Here is a 14148-nt window from a genome sequence, read left to right on the forward strand (position 1 = left end):
GAGTCGGGGGGACAATCAAGAATATCCAGGTACAGGGGAAGCTAGGGTTACATTCAAGAATGAATGTCAAGGAAAAGGAAAAAAGCCAGGGTGACAGACAATAATGAATGTCATGAAACAGTGGAAGTCAGGGTGACATTCAAGACTATCAATATACAGGTGGAGTCTGAGTGACAATCAATAATATCAATGTACAGGGGGAGTCTGAGTGACAATCAATAATATCAATGTACAGGGGGAGTCTGAGTGACATTCAAGAATATCAATGTACAGGGGGAGTCTGAGTGACAATCAATAATATCAATGTACAGGGGGAGTCTGAGTGACATTCAAGAATATCAATGTACAGGGGGAGTCTGAGTGACATTCAATAATATCAATGTACAGGTGGAGTCTGAGTGACATTCAATAATATCAATGTACAGGGGGAGTCTGAGTGACATTCAAGAATATCAATGTACAGGGGGAGGCTGGATGACATTCAAGAATGAATGTCAATATACTATTGGAATCAAGATGACATACAATAATAAATATCAAATACAAGGGGAGAAGTGTAGCGGTCTAATCACTAATTAATCAGGCTAGTTGGTCACAACCTTTCAGTCATATATTTGCCTGACTGCATGGCAGAATAACCAGGTTTGATCCTTGACAATATCAATCTGACTTTGTCTCCTCTTCCATTACATAGCAACAGTTCTATAATTTGTGGTGAATTAGTTCCATGGCATGGATGCTTGTTTTCACACACACAAAATTAAAAGTTCCATGAACATTTCTGCCTTTACAGCACAAGCCGTGACTGAAGAATAATAAATAATTACTATAAGAATGAAATTAGCGTGATGAGCTAATCAAATTAAATCAATTAATAACTAGACTGAATCGATGACTAATATAATTACTGTCCATCTTCTAGTTAGATCAGTAATCATAATCAGTGAAATCAATCAATCAATAATTAGACTGAATGGCTAGTATAATTACAGTTCATCAATCAGTAATTAGCTATATCAAGCAATAATTAGAGAGACTGAATGATTAGAATAATTACTGTCCATCAATCAATAATTAGTTAAGTCAGTCAATAATTAAACTGACTGAATGACTAGTATAATTAATGTCCATGTTCCCTTCATGTATGTGTATAAAAAAGGTACATGAAAGTAGACCAGAGTCGTGATTTAATGCGATGCCCTCATGAGAAAAAGATTATTAAAATTTCCTTCATGTTTTAACAAAGATTAATTCATTAATACAGTTACTATACAGTCCTAATTTATGGATTGGAAGTCATTATTCTGAAATACCCATTTATTTATACTCTCCTTAACAATACAAATTTAAAAGGCCAGTCTTGTGCATGAAGCATCGAGTAAGTTCTGAGATATAATTACCGCTTTAATTGCATCGGATGCCCCAGGCAGAAGCACTGAGTTTCTGGCCTGTGGTATTGCAGAAGAATAAAATGAAGCAGGTTTTTAATTATGCAAATATCCATAAATGGGACTTTTCAAAGTGCATAACTTTAGTACTATTGAAGTACACCAATACAAGCAATTCCAAGCAATGGCTAACGCACCACATGAGACTGATTCATGCATCAGGGCAACACATTTGAAAGCAACCCAAAGTTACGGCTAAAGTGCCACAGGAGACTGATTCATGCATCTGGGCAACACAATTGAAGGCAACCCAAAGATATGGCTAAAGCGCTTCGGGAGACTGATTCATGCATCTGGGCAACACAGTTGAAGGCAACCCAAAGTTATGGCTAAAGTGCCACAGGAGACTGATTCATGCATCTGGGCAACACAGCTGAAGCCAACCCAAAGTTATGGCTAAAGTGCTTCAGGAGACTGATTCAAGCATCTGGGCAACACAGTTGAAGGCAACCCAAAGTTATGGCTAAAGCACCACAGGAGACCGATTCATGCATCAGGGTAACACACCTGAAGGCATCCTAAAAAATGGCTAAAGTGCCACAGAAGTCTGACACATGAATCATAGCAACACATGTGAAGGCAACCTAAAACATGGCTAAAGTGCCAAAGAAGTCTCTCTCATGCATCAGGGCATCACAGTTGAAGGCAACACAAAGATATGGTTAAAGCATCACAGAAGTCTGGCTCATGCATCAGGGCAACACAGCTGAGAGAAGAGTACAAAGAAGTATCAAATTAGCAGAAATGACAGGACGTACACACAGATGACATAGTTTTCAAGATGAATGATGCTATTCCTTTCTACAGCATGCCCACCTGCATGACCTAATTTTAAAAAATACAGTGTCTGATCCTTACACTAAAATGTGGCTTATGCTAGGTTTATGAGTATAGATTTTCTGCATCAGCACTTTTCAGAAACTTGTCATCTACACTGCAGATGAAAATCCAGAGCAAGCATGAGGTTCAACTGCTTAAATCACTGGGGAAAACATAGAATGGAGCATCAAAGGGAACAAAATAACATTAATTTTACAGATGTTATGACTACTGTTACCAATCGTAATGGAAAGGTTACAGTGTGAAGAAGAAACTGTAAGACTTTCTTGCCTACCTTTTACCAGGAAGAGAGAGAGAGAGAGAGAGAGAGAGAGAGAGAGAGTGAGTGAGTGAGTGAGTGTGTGAGTGTGTGTGTGTGTGTGTGTGTGTGTGATTTGCTTTTTAACATCGCTTTAAAAAATTTCAGTCATATCACTACGATGCCTGCAGTGTGGCAGTTTATAGTGATGTCGAGCATTGGGGCATCATGCCGCAGACATATAACATGATGTCCGTCCCAGTCACATTATCCTGATACCAAACCGACCAGTCCTAACACTAACCTATTAATGCTGAGTGCCAAGCAATGCAGTTGTTAGTACCATTTTTATAAGTTTTTGGTGTGACTCACCCAGGGTTCAAAATCGCAACCTTTATGTGTTGGCCTTCATGACCTTTGTAGATAGCAACAGAAATGGTAACAAGTATATGACACCCTTAAAAATTTCATTGGACTGCTGTTGCATAGTTCTGGACCCAATCATAGTAATATCAAGACAATACACCTGTGTATCGGTCAAGACACATGCAGAATGAATAAAGGAGTAACAAAATATGACTATTGTGGCCATGACTGAGCTCCAATCCAGGACCAACAGAGAATGTTTAGCTGATGCTGAAAAACAATGTAAAACAAGAGGCCCTAGAAGGGACTGATGCTCTACTGTATAAAAATAATTTCCAGAATTCAAGATATATCCATTTCTTCCTTTAACTGCTGATTGTTGAAACCATCTCTGATGTTCTTGAGCTATAAGATGCTTTTTTCAATTCAGCCTCTGTGGCAGATGTAAGATCAGTGCAATTTTCATTTAGAACTAACAAGACACTAGTATATGACTTTTATTTCTTTTTAAACCATGTTGATCTGACTATCCATTCTGGAGAAATAGTCAATATGTTCATTGTGGCAGCCACCAATAAATGCAGACCAGCACCAATTTCACTCTGGACAAAGTAGATAGCATAATTTGTCTTCCACTGAAAATACATTGATATGGATATCCATTTAAAAGGAGTAGCAATAACAAGATTTTCAAGGTGGCTGCCATGGTAGCCATACAGGATGTCAGATCAGTACCAAGTTGATTTAGTATCAAGTAAACATCATAAGAAGTCTTCTGGTGAAAACCCAGTATTTTTATGACTTTCCCTCTAGGGGAGTAGTAATAAGATTTTCAAGGTGGCCAATATGGTGACCAAACTGGTATCAGACTGGCACCATTTTTGTTTTAGACTATCTAAACACCATAAGAAGTCTTTCATGAAAACTTTATGCAGATACAACTCTCTGTTCGGAAGGAGTAGCAATGATAAAATTGTCAAGATGGCTGCCACAGTGGTGGCTATCAGGACAGCACAATTTTCATTTTGCACCAACTGGACATCATAAGAAGTCTTTTGGTGAAAACCCAATATCCGTATAACTTTCCATGTAGGACAATAAGATTTTCAAGATGACCAATGAAAACCCCATGCTGATTGGACTTCTATTCATGCTGATAGGACGTCTATTCATGCTGATAGAACTTCTATTCATGCTGATAGGACTTCTATTCATGCTGATAGGACTTCTATTCATAAGGAGTAGCAAAAAATGATTTCAAGATGGCTACTATGGTGACCATAATGTATATCAGAGTGGTACTATTTTCATTTAAGATGAACCATACCAACCATTCAGGGGGAGTAGTAACAAGAAGATTGTCAAGATGACTGCTGTAGAAGCCATACTTGATACTGCACCAATTTCATTTAGTACCAACTAGACCTTGGGATAAATGTGTCTACAGTTTCATGGCTATCCTCCAAGTAGTTTTGGAAGAGCAGTGATATCAATCTTGTCAAAATACCAGACATCACTCTTATGGCTGACATCTACATCAATGCCAAAATACCAGACATCACTCTCATGGCTGACATTGACATCAATGTCAAAATACCAGACATCATTCTCATGGCTGACATCTACATCAATGTCAAAATACCAGACATCACTCTCATGGCTGACATCTTCATCAATGCCAAATAAAAAAGCAGTTTGCAAATAAACTGGAGTTATTGTGAAGTCACATAGGCATTCAGCACTGACGTTTTCAGCAGTGGGTGTCATTTATAAGAATTTTATATCATTAAATTGTGATTATTCACTTTATTTGGAGCCTCATACATCCCTATTCCTTTGGTTCATTATTTACATGCCCCAAGAAACACACAACAAAATTCAATGTTAAAGTATGCGGAAAATGTTGGATAAGGTCAAATGAAAGGTAAAATTACAACCAGACTGAATGTTATGCAATGTGATTTCACACTGAAAGCTATGCCTGTTGAAAAAACAAATCATACTACCCTCTACTGTGACAATTAAACTCAATGTGCTCCTTTCTTGAGCCAGTTTACTATCTGGTCATCAAAGTAGAAGTCGATAGTGATCAGTAATCTTCATTTGGAAGTTTCTTGATGACAGTTAAGATGCATAGCATTCAGTAATAAGGACTGAATATCAGATTTTATTATATGCTAATTTTTTTTCTCCATTAACTTTACATTGTCAGAATCGTTCAATATTTTACGATACTGAACTCGTGTGCAACTTCATATTGCATTCATAAAGGAACTACTTTCTTTGTAAACAAACAATGGACGCAGATGCTAGCACTTTTGATTTGTAAACAAATCATGTACACTTGCATAGTAGGTCCTTTACATTTTGTTTGATTACATTTGTTTCTGAATGAAGTAGAGCAGATATTTCGTGGACTGCAAGTGACAAGGCATAAACTGTCTTCTTTAGCTGGTAATAAGAATGGCAAAAAAATATACTTAACAGTTTTACATCCTGAATTTCCTCAAAATGTTCTTTCTTAGGTCTGCAAATGCGAATTACATGAGACATGTCATAGGTTCTCAATCTTGATTACACATTTCAAAATTGTACTTAATTTCGAATATAAGTGCAATTACATCCTCCTTACTGCACTCCAAATGAAATAAGCATTAAATTCCATAATGTCTCTTTGATAATTGCAATTGAAAGACTTCATATTTTTCTCACATTACGATTTCAAATATTCAATGACAGAAACAGAAACACATTTGCAGATGTCAATACGCTTCTCCCTCGCTTCTTCAATCTGATATATTTCATGCAGAATTGTCACATATAAATCCAGTCCATAATCACAAAATTTCCTAGAATTGAGAAAAATACCAAAATCTATTCATTCCAGATCAAATGGAAAAGTTGTTGCAATGCACATTCATTCACAATATGACTCCAAATTTCAATTTTAACTAGACACGCCATTTTCTTTCGAAAGTTATGTCTAGCATGCGACTAAGTTCAAATTTATCTGGGCGGAGTTATGTGTGCCATAATAATGTTGTTGTTGTGTAATGATGAATCTGCGCTTGTGTATTTTGTTTGGAATACGGCATACATTCAGTTACTTTGTTAATTGTAGTGTATTTTGTTAATATAATTAGGCATTAGGTAGCATAAGAAAATGAGCATATAATAAAAAGGTTACTGTATTTGTATGGGAAAATATTAACTCGTTTTGTCAGATGGATATACTGCACTCACAAGGTCGTGCAGTATTCCATCCGAAAAACTTGTTCATATTTTCCCATACAAATGCAGTAACCTATAAGAACTGACTCTGGTTAACCCTTTACCTCATACAACCGTCTTTGGACGCCTCTACAAAAGTCGCATCGAAGCGACTTTTGACACTTCTACAAAAGTCCCATAGAAGCGCCTTTTGACGTTTGCTGTAAACATCAGCCATTTTAAGCCGGTTTTCGTAGCGCCACCTTCCGGGAAAACCCCTTATTAGATACTACATTCATTTCTGTGAATGATAATTACGTCAGATCACGTGGTCACTGTTTATGTACTGGTCGATATCTGCTATTTAAAATAACTGGGTCGTAATCTCCACTCTCCAAAATGGCGGTCGCGGATTTCATTCAGTACTTACGAAGTTTTCATGATTAGAATCACAACTATGAAAGATTCAATAACCTAGGTAAAGGCTCTGATATTGATATAGGCTGCAATTAGTTTTTATAAATTATCAAATTTAGATGACTTAGTGATGTAGACACAGATGAAAAACTTGTAAATTTCGAGTATGAGAAATGGCAGCTCTACGGTTGGTCACACGGCCTCACTGACATGATGGTGAACGAATTCTCTCCAGATTTTAAAGCACATAACAAATTCTTCCGTAATAAATAATTACACAGCTATAACAATCGGACTTTACTCTTAAATAGTTCCACATGTAATAGATGTGTACCAAAAATGTAAAATGGTTAAAATTGCTGTTAAACGTAACATACTCTACATTGCTTAATAGTTCACAGGCAAGCTATGCGTATGCGGTCGACTAGGTAACCTGTGTTCTATGTATAGCGAGCTGCACTTTGTCACTATGCTCTATGAGGTAAAGGGTTAAACTATAGTAGTACTTTAGAACAATTAAAATTTCATTTTTGATGAGTAAATGTGCCTAAATTACCACAATGACATTCACTTTGAAGAGTGCTTTCTGTCACACTTTGTTAATTAGTTATGAAAGAAAAGTTGTCTTAAGTTTTTCTACAGCCTTATCTAAATAACAGACCGGCCCTATAGCACGACAGATCAGCCATATCTGCAGATCAGCCCTATCTTATGAGATCAGCTATGTCTCATAACAGATCAGACCTATCTCATGATAGATCAGCCCTATCTCATAACAGATCAGCCCTATCTCATAACAGATCAGCCCTATCTGATAACAGATCAGACCTATCTCATGACTGATCAACTATATCTCATGACAGATCAGCCCAATCTCATGACAGATCAGCCATATCCCATGACAGATCAGCCATATCTGATAACAGATCAGACTCATTTGGACAAGATTTAAAGGCCTTCCAGCCATGATACTTTCTGAAAGATTTAATCAAATTCTGCTGAGCAGTCTTTTAGAAGATGGCTTTTTAAAGGGTTTTCTTCACGTTTTTTGGTAACAACACTGGACAACTTAAAAGGTTTACATGGCATGATTCCTTCTGTAAAATTTTGTCAAATTATAATGAGCAATTTTTAAGAAAAAGTCCTTTACATCATTATATATTTAATAATGGCAGTCAAATTTGATATCAGATTGCATTCTTCATACATGAAAGACCTTCAGGACAAGGTGGTTTCTCACATTTAAATCAAATTCTCTTGAGCAGTTTTTGACAAAAAGTCATCTCAAGTCTTTTCAATTTAGTCACAGCAGCCATATTTGATGGCAGATCAGTATTATTTGTACAAAACTGAATTGACTTTCATAGCAGAATGCAACGTGTAAAAATGCAGATTGTGTTGAACTTTATTTGAGAAGAAGTCATTTAAATGCCTTTAAAATTTCAGGAAGGATGTCCATATTTGCTGGCAGATCAACTTCATTTGTAATAACTTGCAAAGATAGATTACTTTCTGTCAAATCTGGTCAAATTCTGTTAACTGGTGTTGTTTTTTTTAAAGTCATTTTTTTCCTATTGGAGTAATAGAAACATCAATTAAGTCCATTGTGCCAAGAAGTATTTTATTTCTTAAAGTTAGTAAAATCATCTTGAGCAGGTTTTATAGAAGTTGTCATTTGAAAATTTTTCTAATTTTAGTAAGAGTTTATATCTGATGGCCAACTGATAAGTATAAATTACAAAGGCCTCCATTTCAGGGTGATTTGCATAAAATAGAAAGGCCTTCATTCAGCGTGATTTGTATAAAATAGAAAGACCTCCATCCAGGGTGATTTGTGTATAATGGAAATGCCTTCATTCCAGGTTGATTTGCATAAAACAGAAAAGTCTTCATCACAGGGTGATTTGCATAAAATAGAAAGGCCTTCATTCAGGGTGATTTGTATAAATTACAAAGGAATCCATTCCAGGGTGATTTGCATAAAATAGAAAAGCCTTCATCCCAGGGTGATTTGCATAAAATATAAAGGTCTCCATTCCAGGGTGATCTGTGTATAATGGAAAGGCCTTCATTCCAGGGTGATTTGCATAAAACAAAAAAGCCTTCATTGCAGGGTGATATGCATAAAATAGAAAGGCCTTCATTCAGGGTGATTTGTATAAATTATAAAGGCCTCCATCCCAGGGTGATTTACATAAGATAGAAAGGCCTTCATTCAGGGTGATTTGTATAAAATAGAAATGCCTCCATTCCAGAGTGATTTGTATATAATAGAAAGGCCTTCATTCCAGGGCGATTTGCATAAAACAGAAAAGTCTTCATCGCAGGGTGATTTGCATAAAATAGAAAGGCCTTCATTCAGGGTGATTTGTATAAATTACAAAGGCCTTCACTCCAGGGTGATTTGCATAATATAGAAAAGTGTTCATCCCAGTGTGATTTGCATAAAATAAAAAGGTTTATTCCAGAGTGATTTATATAACATAGAAAGGCCTTCATTCCGGGTTGAGTCCAATAAATCCTTTAGCTGATTCCTATAAAGTGTGCTTTCACTCAGTGCAGGTTACAAATGGTTGCATTTAATTAATTAGTGGTTACAGATGGTTATATTTAATTCAGTGGAGGTTGTAAATGGCTATGTTTAATTCAGTGCAAGTTATAAATGGTTACATTTGATTCAGTGGAGGTTGCAAATGGTTACATTTAACATAGTGGAGATTACAAATGGTTATGTTTAATTCAGTGGAGGTTACAAATGGTTATGTTTAATTCAGTGGAGGTTAAAATTGGTTACATTTCATTCAGTGGAGGTCACAAATGTTAATTCAGTAAAGGTTACAAATGGTTACATTTATTTCAGTGGAGATTGCAAATGGTTGTTTAATTCAGTGGAGGTTGCAAATGGTTACATTTAATTCAGTGGAGGTTACAAATGGTTACATTTATTTCAGTGGAGGTTACAAAAGGCTATGTATAATTCAGCTAAGGTTACAAATGGTTACATTTAATTCAGTGAAAGTTGCAAATGGTTACATTTAATTCAGTGAAGATTGCAAATGGTTATGTTTAATTCAGTGGAGGTTACAAATGGTTATGTTTATTTCAGTGGAGGTTACAAATGGTTACATTTAATTCAGTGGATGTTATAAATGGTTATGTTTAATTCAGTGAAGGTTACAAATGGTTACATTTAATTCAGTGGAGATTACAAATGGTTACATTTAATTCAGTGGAGATTACAAATGGTTACATTTAATTCAGTGGAGGTTGCAAATGGTTACATTTAATTCAGTGAAGATTGCAAATGGTTATGTTTAATTCAGTGGAGGTTACAGATGGTTACATTTCATTCAGTGGTGGTTACAGATGGTTACATTTAATTCAGTGGAGGTTACAGATGGTTACATTTAATTCAGTGGAGGTTACAGATCGTTTTATTTAATTCAGTGGAGGTTACAGATGGTTACATTTAATTCAGTTGAGGTTACAAATGGTTACATTTAATTCAGTGGAGGTTACAGATGGTTTTATTTAATTCAGTGGAGGTTACAGATGGTTACATTTAATTCAGTAGAGGTTACAAATGGTTACATTTAATTCAGTGGAGGTTACAGATGGTTACATTTAATTCAGTGGAGGTTACAGATGGTTACATTTAATTCAGTGGAGGTTACAAATGGTTACATTTAATTCAGTGGAGATTGCAAATGGTTACATTTAATTCAGTGAAGGTTACAAATGGTTATGTTTAATTCAGTGGAGGTTACAGATGGTTACATTTAATTCATTGGAGGTTACAACTGGTTACATTTAATTCAGTGGTGGTTACAAATGGTTTCATTTAAGCACACTGTTGATATGAAAATGATGATGAAGAGCAAACAATTAGAATTTTCTAGTTGGTTAATATTACCTGCCAAGAAAGTAATAAAAAAATTCAAATCCAAGAAGTATTCTAAATGAAATGTATATTAATTACTACACAGTGAATGTCTGTGTGGAAAAGCGATCACCACCAAATGACAGGCATGAAAAGACATCAGATCCCTCTTCTGGCTTTCTGTCAATACTTTTTGATAACATATTTAAAGAAGCAATTCTGGCAAAACTTTTAAGTCCAAAATGCAGTGTTGCTACCATTTATTTAGTTACAATAGTTCATTATTAGATAAATAAGAAAATATTGTGTGATATCATAAATTTGCAAAGTACACTTTAAATCATTGATGCATAATTGGCAGTTCTTATTTTATAAAAAAGTAATCTAAAAGCTTAAACTTTCAAATGCTGGTGCTTCAAATGCAACATACAGCTTAAAAGTTCAAACAAAACACCTTCTTGAAGCACATTTTCAAGCAGAAAACTCCTGTGGAGCAGAGCTGCTAAAGTTCATGTTGACTGTTTACTTTATGACCACTATTGCAACTGTCAATGTCATAATAGTGTACAAATCTTCCTTATCTTGATTTTTCTGATGGCATAATTTGTTTCACAAAAAAATCTCCTTATGAGACCTTGACTACTGAAATGTGTGTTTTAAATTTACTCTGGAAATGAAATATCTAAAAGTCAATTACCTGGAAGTAATGAGCTACTGTAGATGGTCCCTTCCTATGAGATGCTACTTTGGGTTTCTGAAATTGACATAATGATAAAACTTGGACTATAGTGAAATGGAGCAGCAGAATACACTTTATAAACTCTTAAAAATACAATAACCTGAAGTTGACTGATGACATGATGAAGTGTGTAATGTGTTATGTATATCTATATTAAGTGTTTAACTTTTGTCCATGATTGTAGATTGTAATGGCTATTTGCAAACAATATATTACATAGCTAACTTTTATCAATGATTGTAGATTATACTTAAAAGATAATGACCATTCGTAAACATGTTTACTTGGATTTCAGTTCAAGACCTTGGTTTTCCTCTTGGAAATTATTTTGTATACCTGATTTTTATCAGGTTATTCACCAAATTTAAGTAAACAAACCTGACCATGTTTATGAATTTGATGGATATTTCCATTGGAAAATACCTGGGTGAAGACATAAACAATTATTCATTCAGATTTTAATAAACTTAAGTTTGTAGAATCACTTATAATTGTGTTCAGATATAATCTGAGAGGAATTATATATTTATTGAGTGGAATTACAAAGTGCTCAATGACATTTTTGGACTAAAACATTTTTTGGGACTATTGTGAATTCATTCAAGAACATTCTGGACTATATCATTCTGATACATCAAGACTGTTGGTACATCATCTTATTCAAGGCTCTTGGTACATCAGCACATTCAAGATTGGAATTCATTCAGGACACCACTGGATCTCATTCAGAACACTATAATGATGGACTTGTTAAAGAACTTTTAGGATTATTTGGGATTTAATTCACAAAAAATATTTCTTATCCCAGCAAAACATTATGCCCCAAATAGTTTGTTGCATAAATACAAAGGAATAATAATGTCTTCATCATTCACCTTTATAAGTGTTGCAAGGTCATGTCATAAAAATTGTATAACGCAATAACATAATGTTCACCTTATTAGTATAATGAAGTCATGGCACAAAAATGGTATGACACATGGATACAATGTTCACCTTTATCAGTGTCATAAAGTCATATCATATAAATGGTATGACACACTGAGGTAATGCTAACCTGTATCAGTGTCATGAAGTCATATCATATAAATGGTATGACACACTGAGGTAATGCTAACCTGTATCAGTGTCATGAAGTCATATCATATAAATGGTATGACACACTGAGGTAATGCTAACCTGTATCAGTGTCATGAAGTCATATCATAAAAGTGGTATGACACACTGATATAAGGTTCACTTTTACCAGTGGCATGAAGTCATATCATAATATCAGTGACACAATATTCACCATTATTAGTTTCATGAAGTCATCTCATTAATATGGTATGACATTGACATAATGTTCATTTTTTTCACTGACCATGGCTGTGACCTGACAGTACCACTGACTTGTGAACCTAATATTTGATAGGTAACTTTATTACCTTCAGTACAAACCATCTGCAAATAAGTTATTCTGTTAAATCCATTTTCTTAAGTCACAAAGACCTTGACCAATTGAGCTTTTGACCCAAAAAATCAATAAACCTATTTTAAACTTTAAGTGCAAGCCCTCCACAAACATTTGTCAAATCATGTGCTATAGAACTGCAGTTAATATGTAAAACCAATGTTCTTTTGTCTGTCATGGTCACCTTGACCTTTGATAATTTAACCTAAAAATTGTCTTCTTCCTCAGTACATCATCTACAAAGTTTAGTCTAGGTCTGAGATGTAGAACTCAAGTTATTGTACATAAAAAAAAATTATTTTTGACTTTTGACTTTTTTTATTCCAAATTCAACAGATCTCTTTCTAAACAATATGATAGTCATCCACATACTTAGTCAAGGTACATGACTGAGAGTTGAAATTTGTGCACAGAACCCATTTTTGATTCTTTCAGTCACAGTGACTTTTGTCTTTGGCCTTTTTATTCTCAAACCAATAGGTCTCTTCATTAACCCAAGTCCAAATTATCCATAATGCTTGGTGAAGTTACATGCTGTAGAAGTGAAGTTATTAAGTGGAAAAGGAAAATTTAGCAAACAGCATGACAGTATAATATACTCTGTCAAAATGGTGAACATATCAAAATATTATGACACACTGACACAATGTTCATCTTTATCAACATTTTGAAATCATGTCATAAAACAGTATTACACACTGACATAATGTTATATTTTACCTGTATCATGATGTCACATCATAAAACAGAATGACACACTGACATGTTAACTTTTCCTGTTTCATGTCACATCATAAAACAGTATGACACACTGACATAATGTTAACATTTACCTGCATCATGATGTCACATCATAAAACAGTATGACACATTGATGTAATGTTAACTTTTACCTGCATCATGATGTCACATCATAAAACAGTATGACACACTGACATGTTAACTTTTACCTGCATCATGATGTCACATCATAAAACAGTATGACACACAGACGTAATGTTAACATTTACCTGCATCATGATGTCACATCATAAAACAGTATGACACATTGATGTAATGTTAACTTTTACCTGCATCACGATGTCACATCATAAAACAGTATGACACACTGACGTAATGTTAACATTTACCTGCATCATGATGTCACATCATAAAACAGTATGACACATTGATGTAATGTTAACTTTTACCTGCATCATGATGTCACATCATAAAACAGTATGACACATTGATGTAATGTTAACTTTTACCTGCATCATGATGTCACATCATAAAACAGTATGACACATTGATGTAATGTTAACTTTTACCTGCATCATGATGTCACATCATAAAACTGTGGTGTAATGGTAATGCAATATTTACCAACTAATGCAAATTTCTTGATGTTATGTGATACACAAAACCCCAAACAGGACGGGGGGGGGGGGGGGGGGGGAGGGCGGGGGGCGGGGATTTACTGGAACTATCAAGTTGACAAACTTTTGAGTTCTTCTACTGGAATCATCAAATTCTCAGACTTGGGTTTCATTCTTCTAGAACTATCAAATTCCCAAA

General features: G+C 35.0%; 1 protein-coding gene across 4 annotated transcripts in view; it reads right to left on the minus strand.

Moving 5' to 3' along the window:
- LOC149798736 (unconventional myosin-XVI-like) overlaps window positions 1–14148 on the minus strand; it is a 480183-nt gene that overhangs the window by 284081 nt on the left and 181954 nt on the right. For all 4 annotated transcript variants that reach the window (XM_089957605.1, XM_089957606.1, XM_089957604.1 and 1 more), the window contains exon 24: window positions 11097–11153. In XM_089957605.1, the coding sequence (XP_089813731.1) occupies window positions 11097–11153 (57 nt within the window). The remainder of the gene's footprint in view (window positions 1–11096; window positions 11154–14148) is intronic.

The sequence above is a fragment of the Sinohyriopsis cumingii genome, chromosome 5 (assembly GCF_028554795.1).
Source record: "Sinohyriopsis cumingii isolate HCF-2022 chromosome 5, ASM2855479v2, whole genome shotgun sequence".
Taxonomy (NCBI): domain Eukaryota; kingdom Metazoa; phylum Mollusca; class Bivalvia; order Unionida; family Unionidae; genus Sinohyriopsis; species Sinohyriopsis cumingii.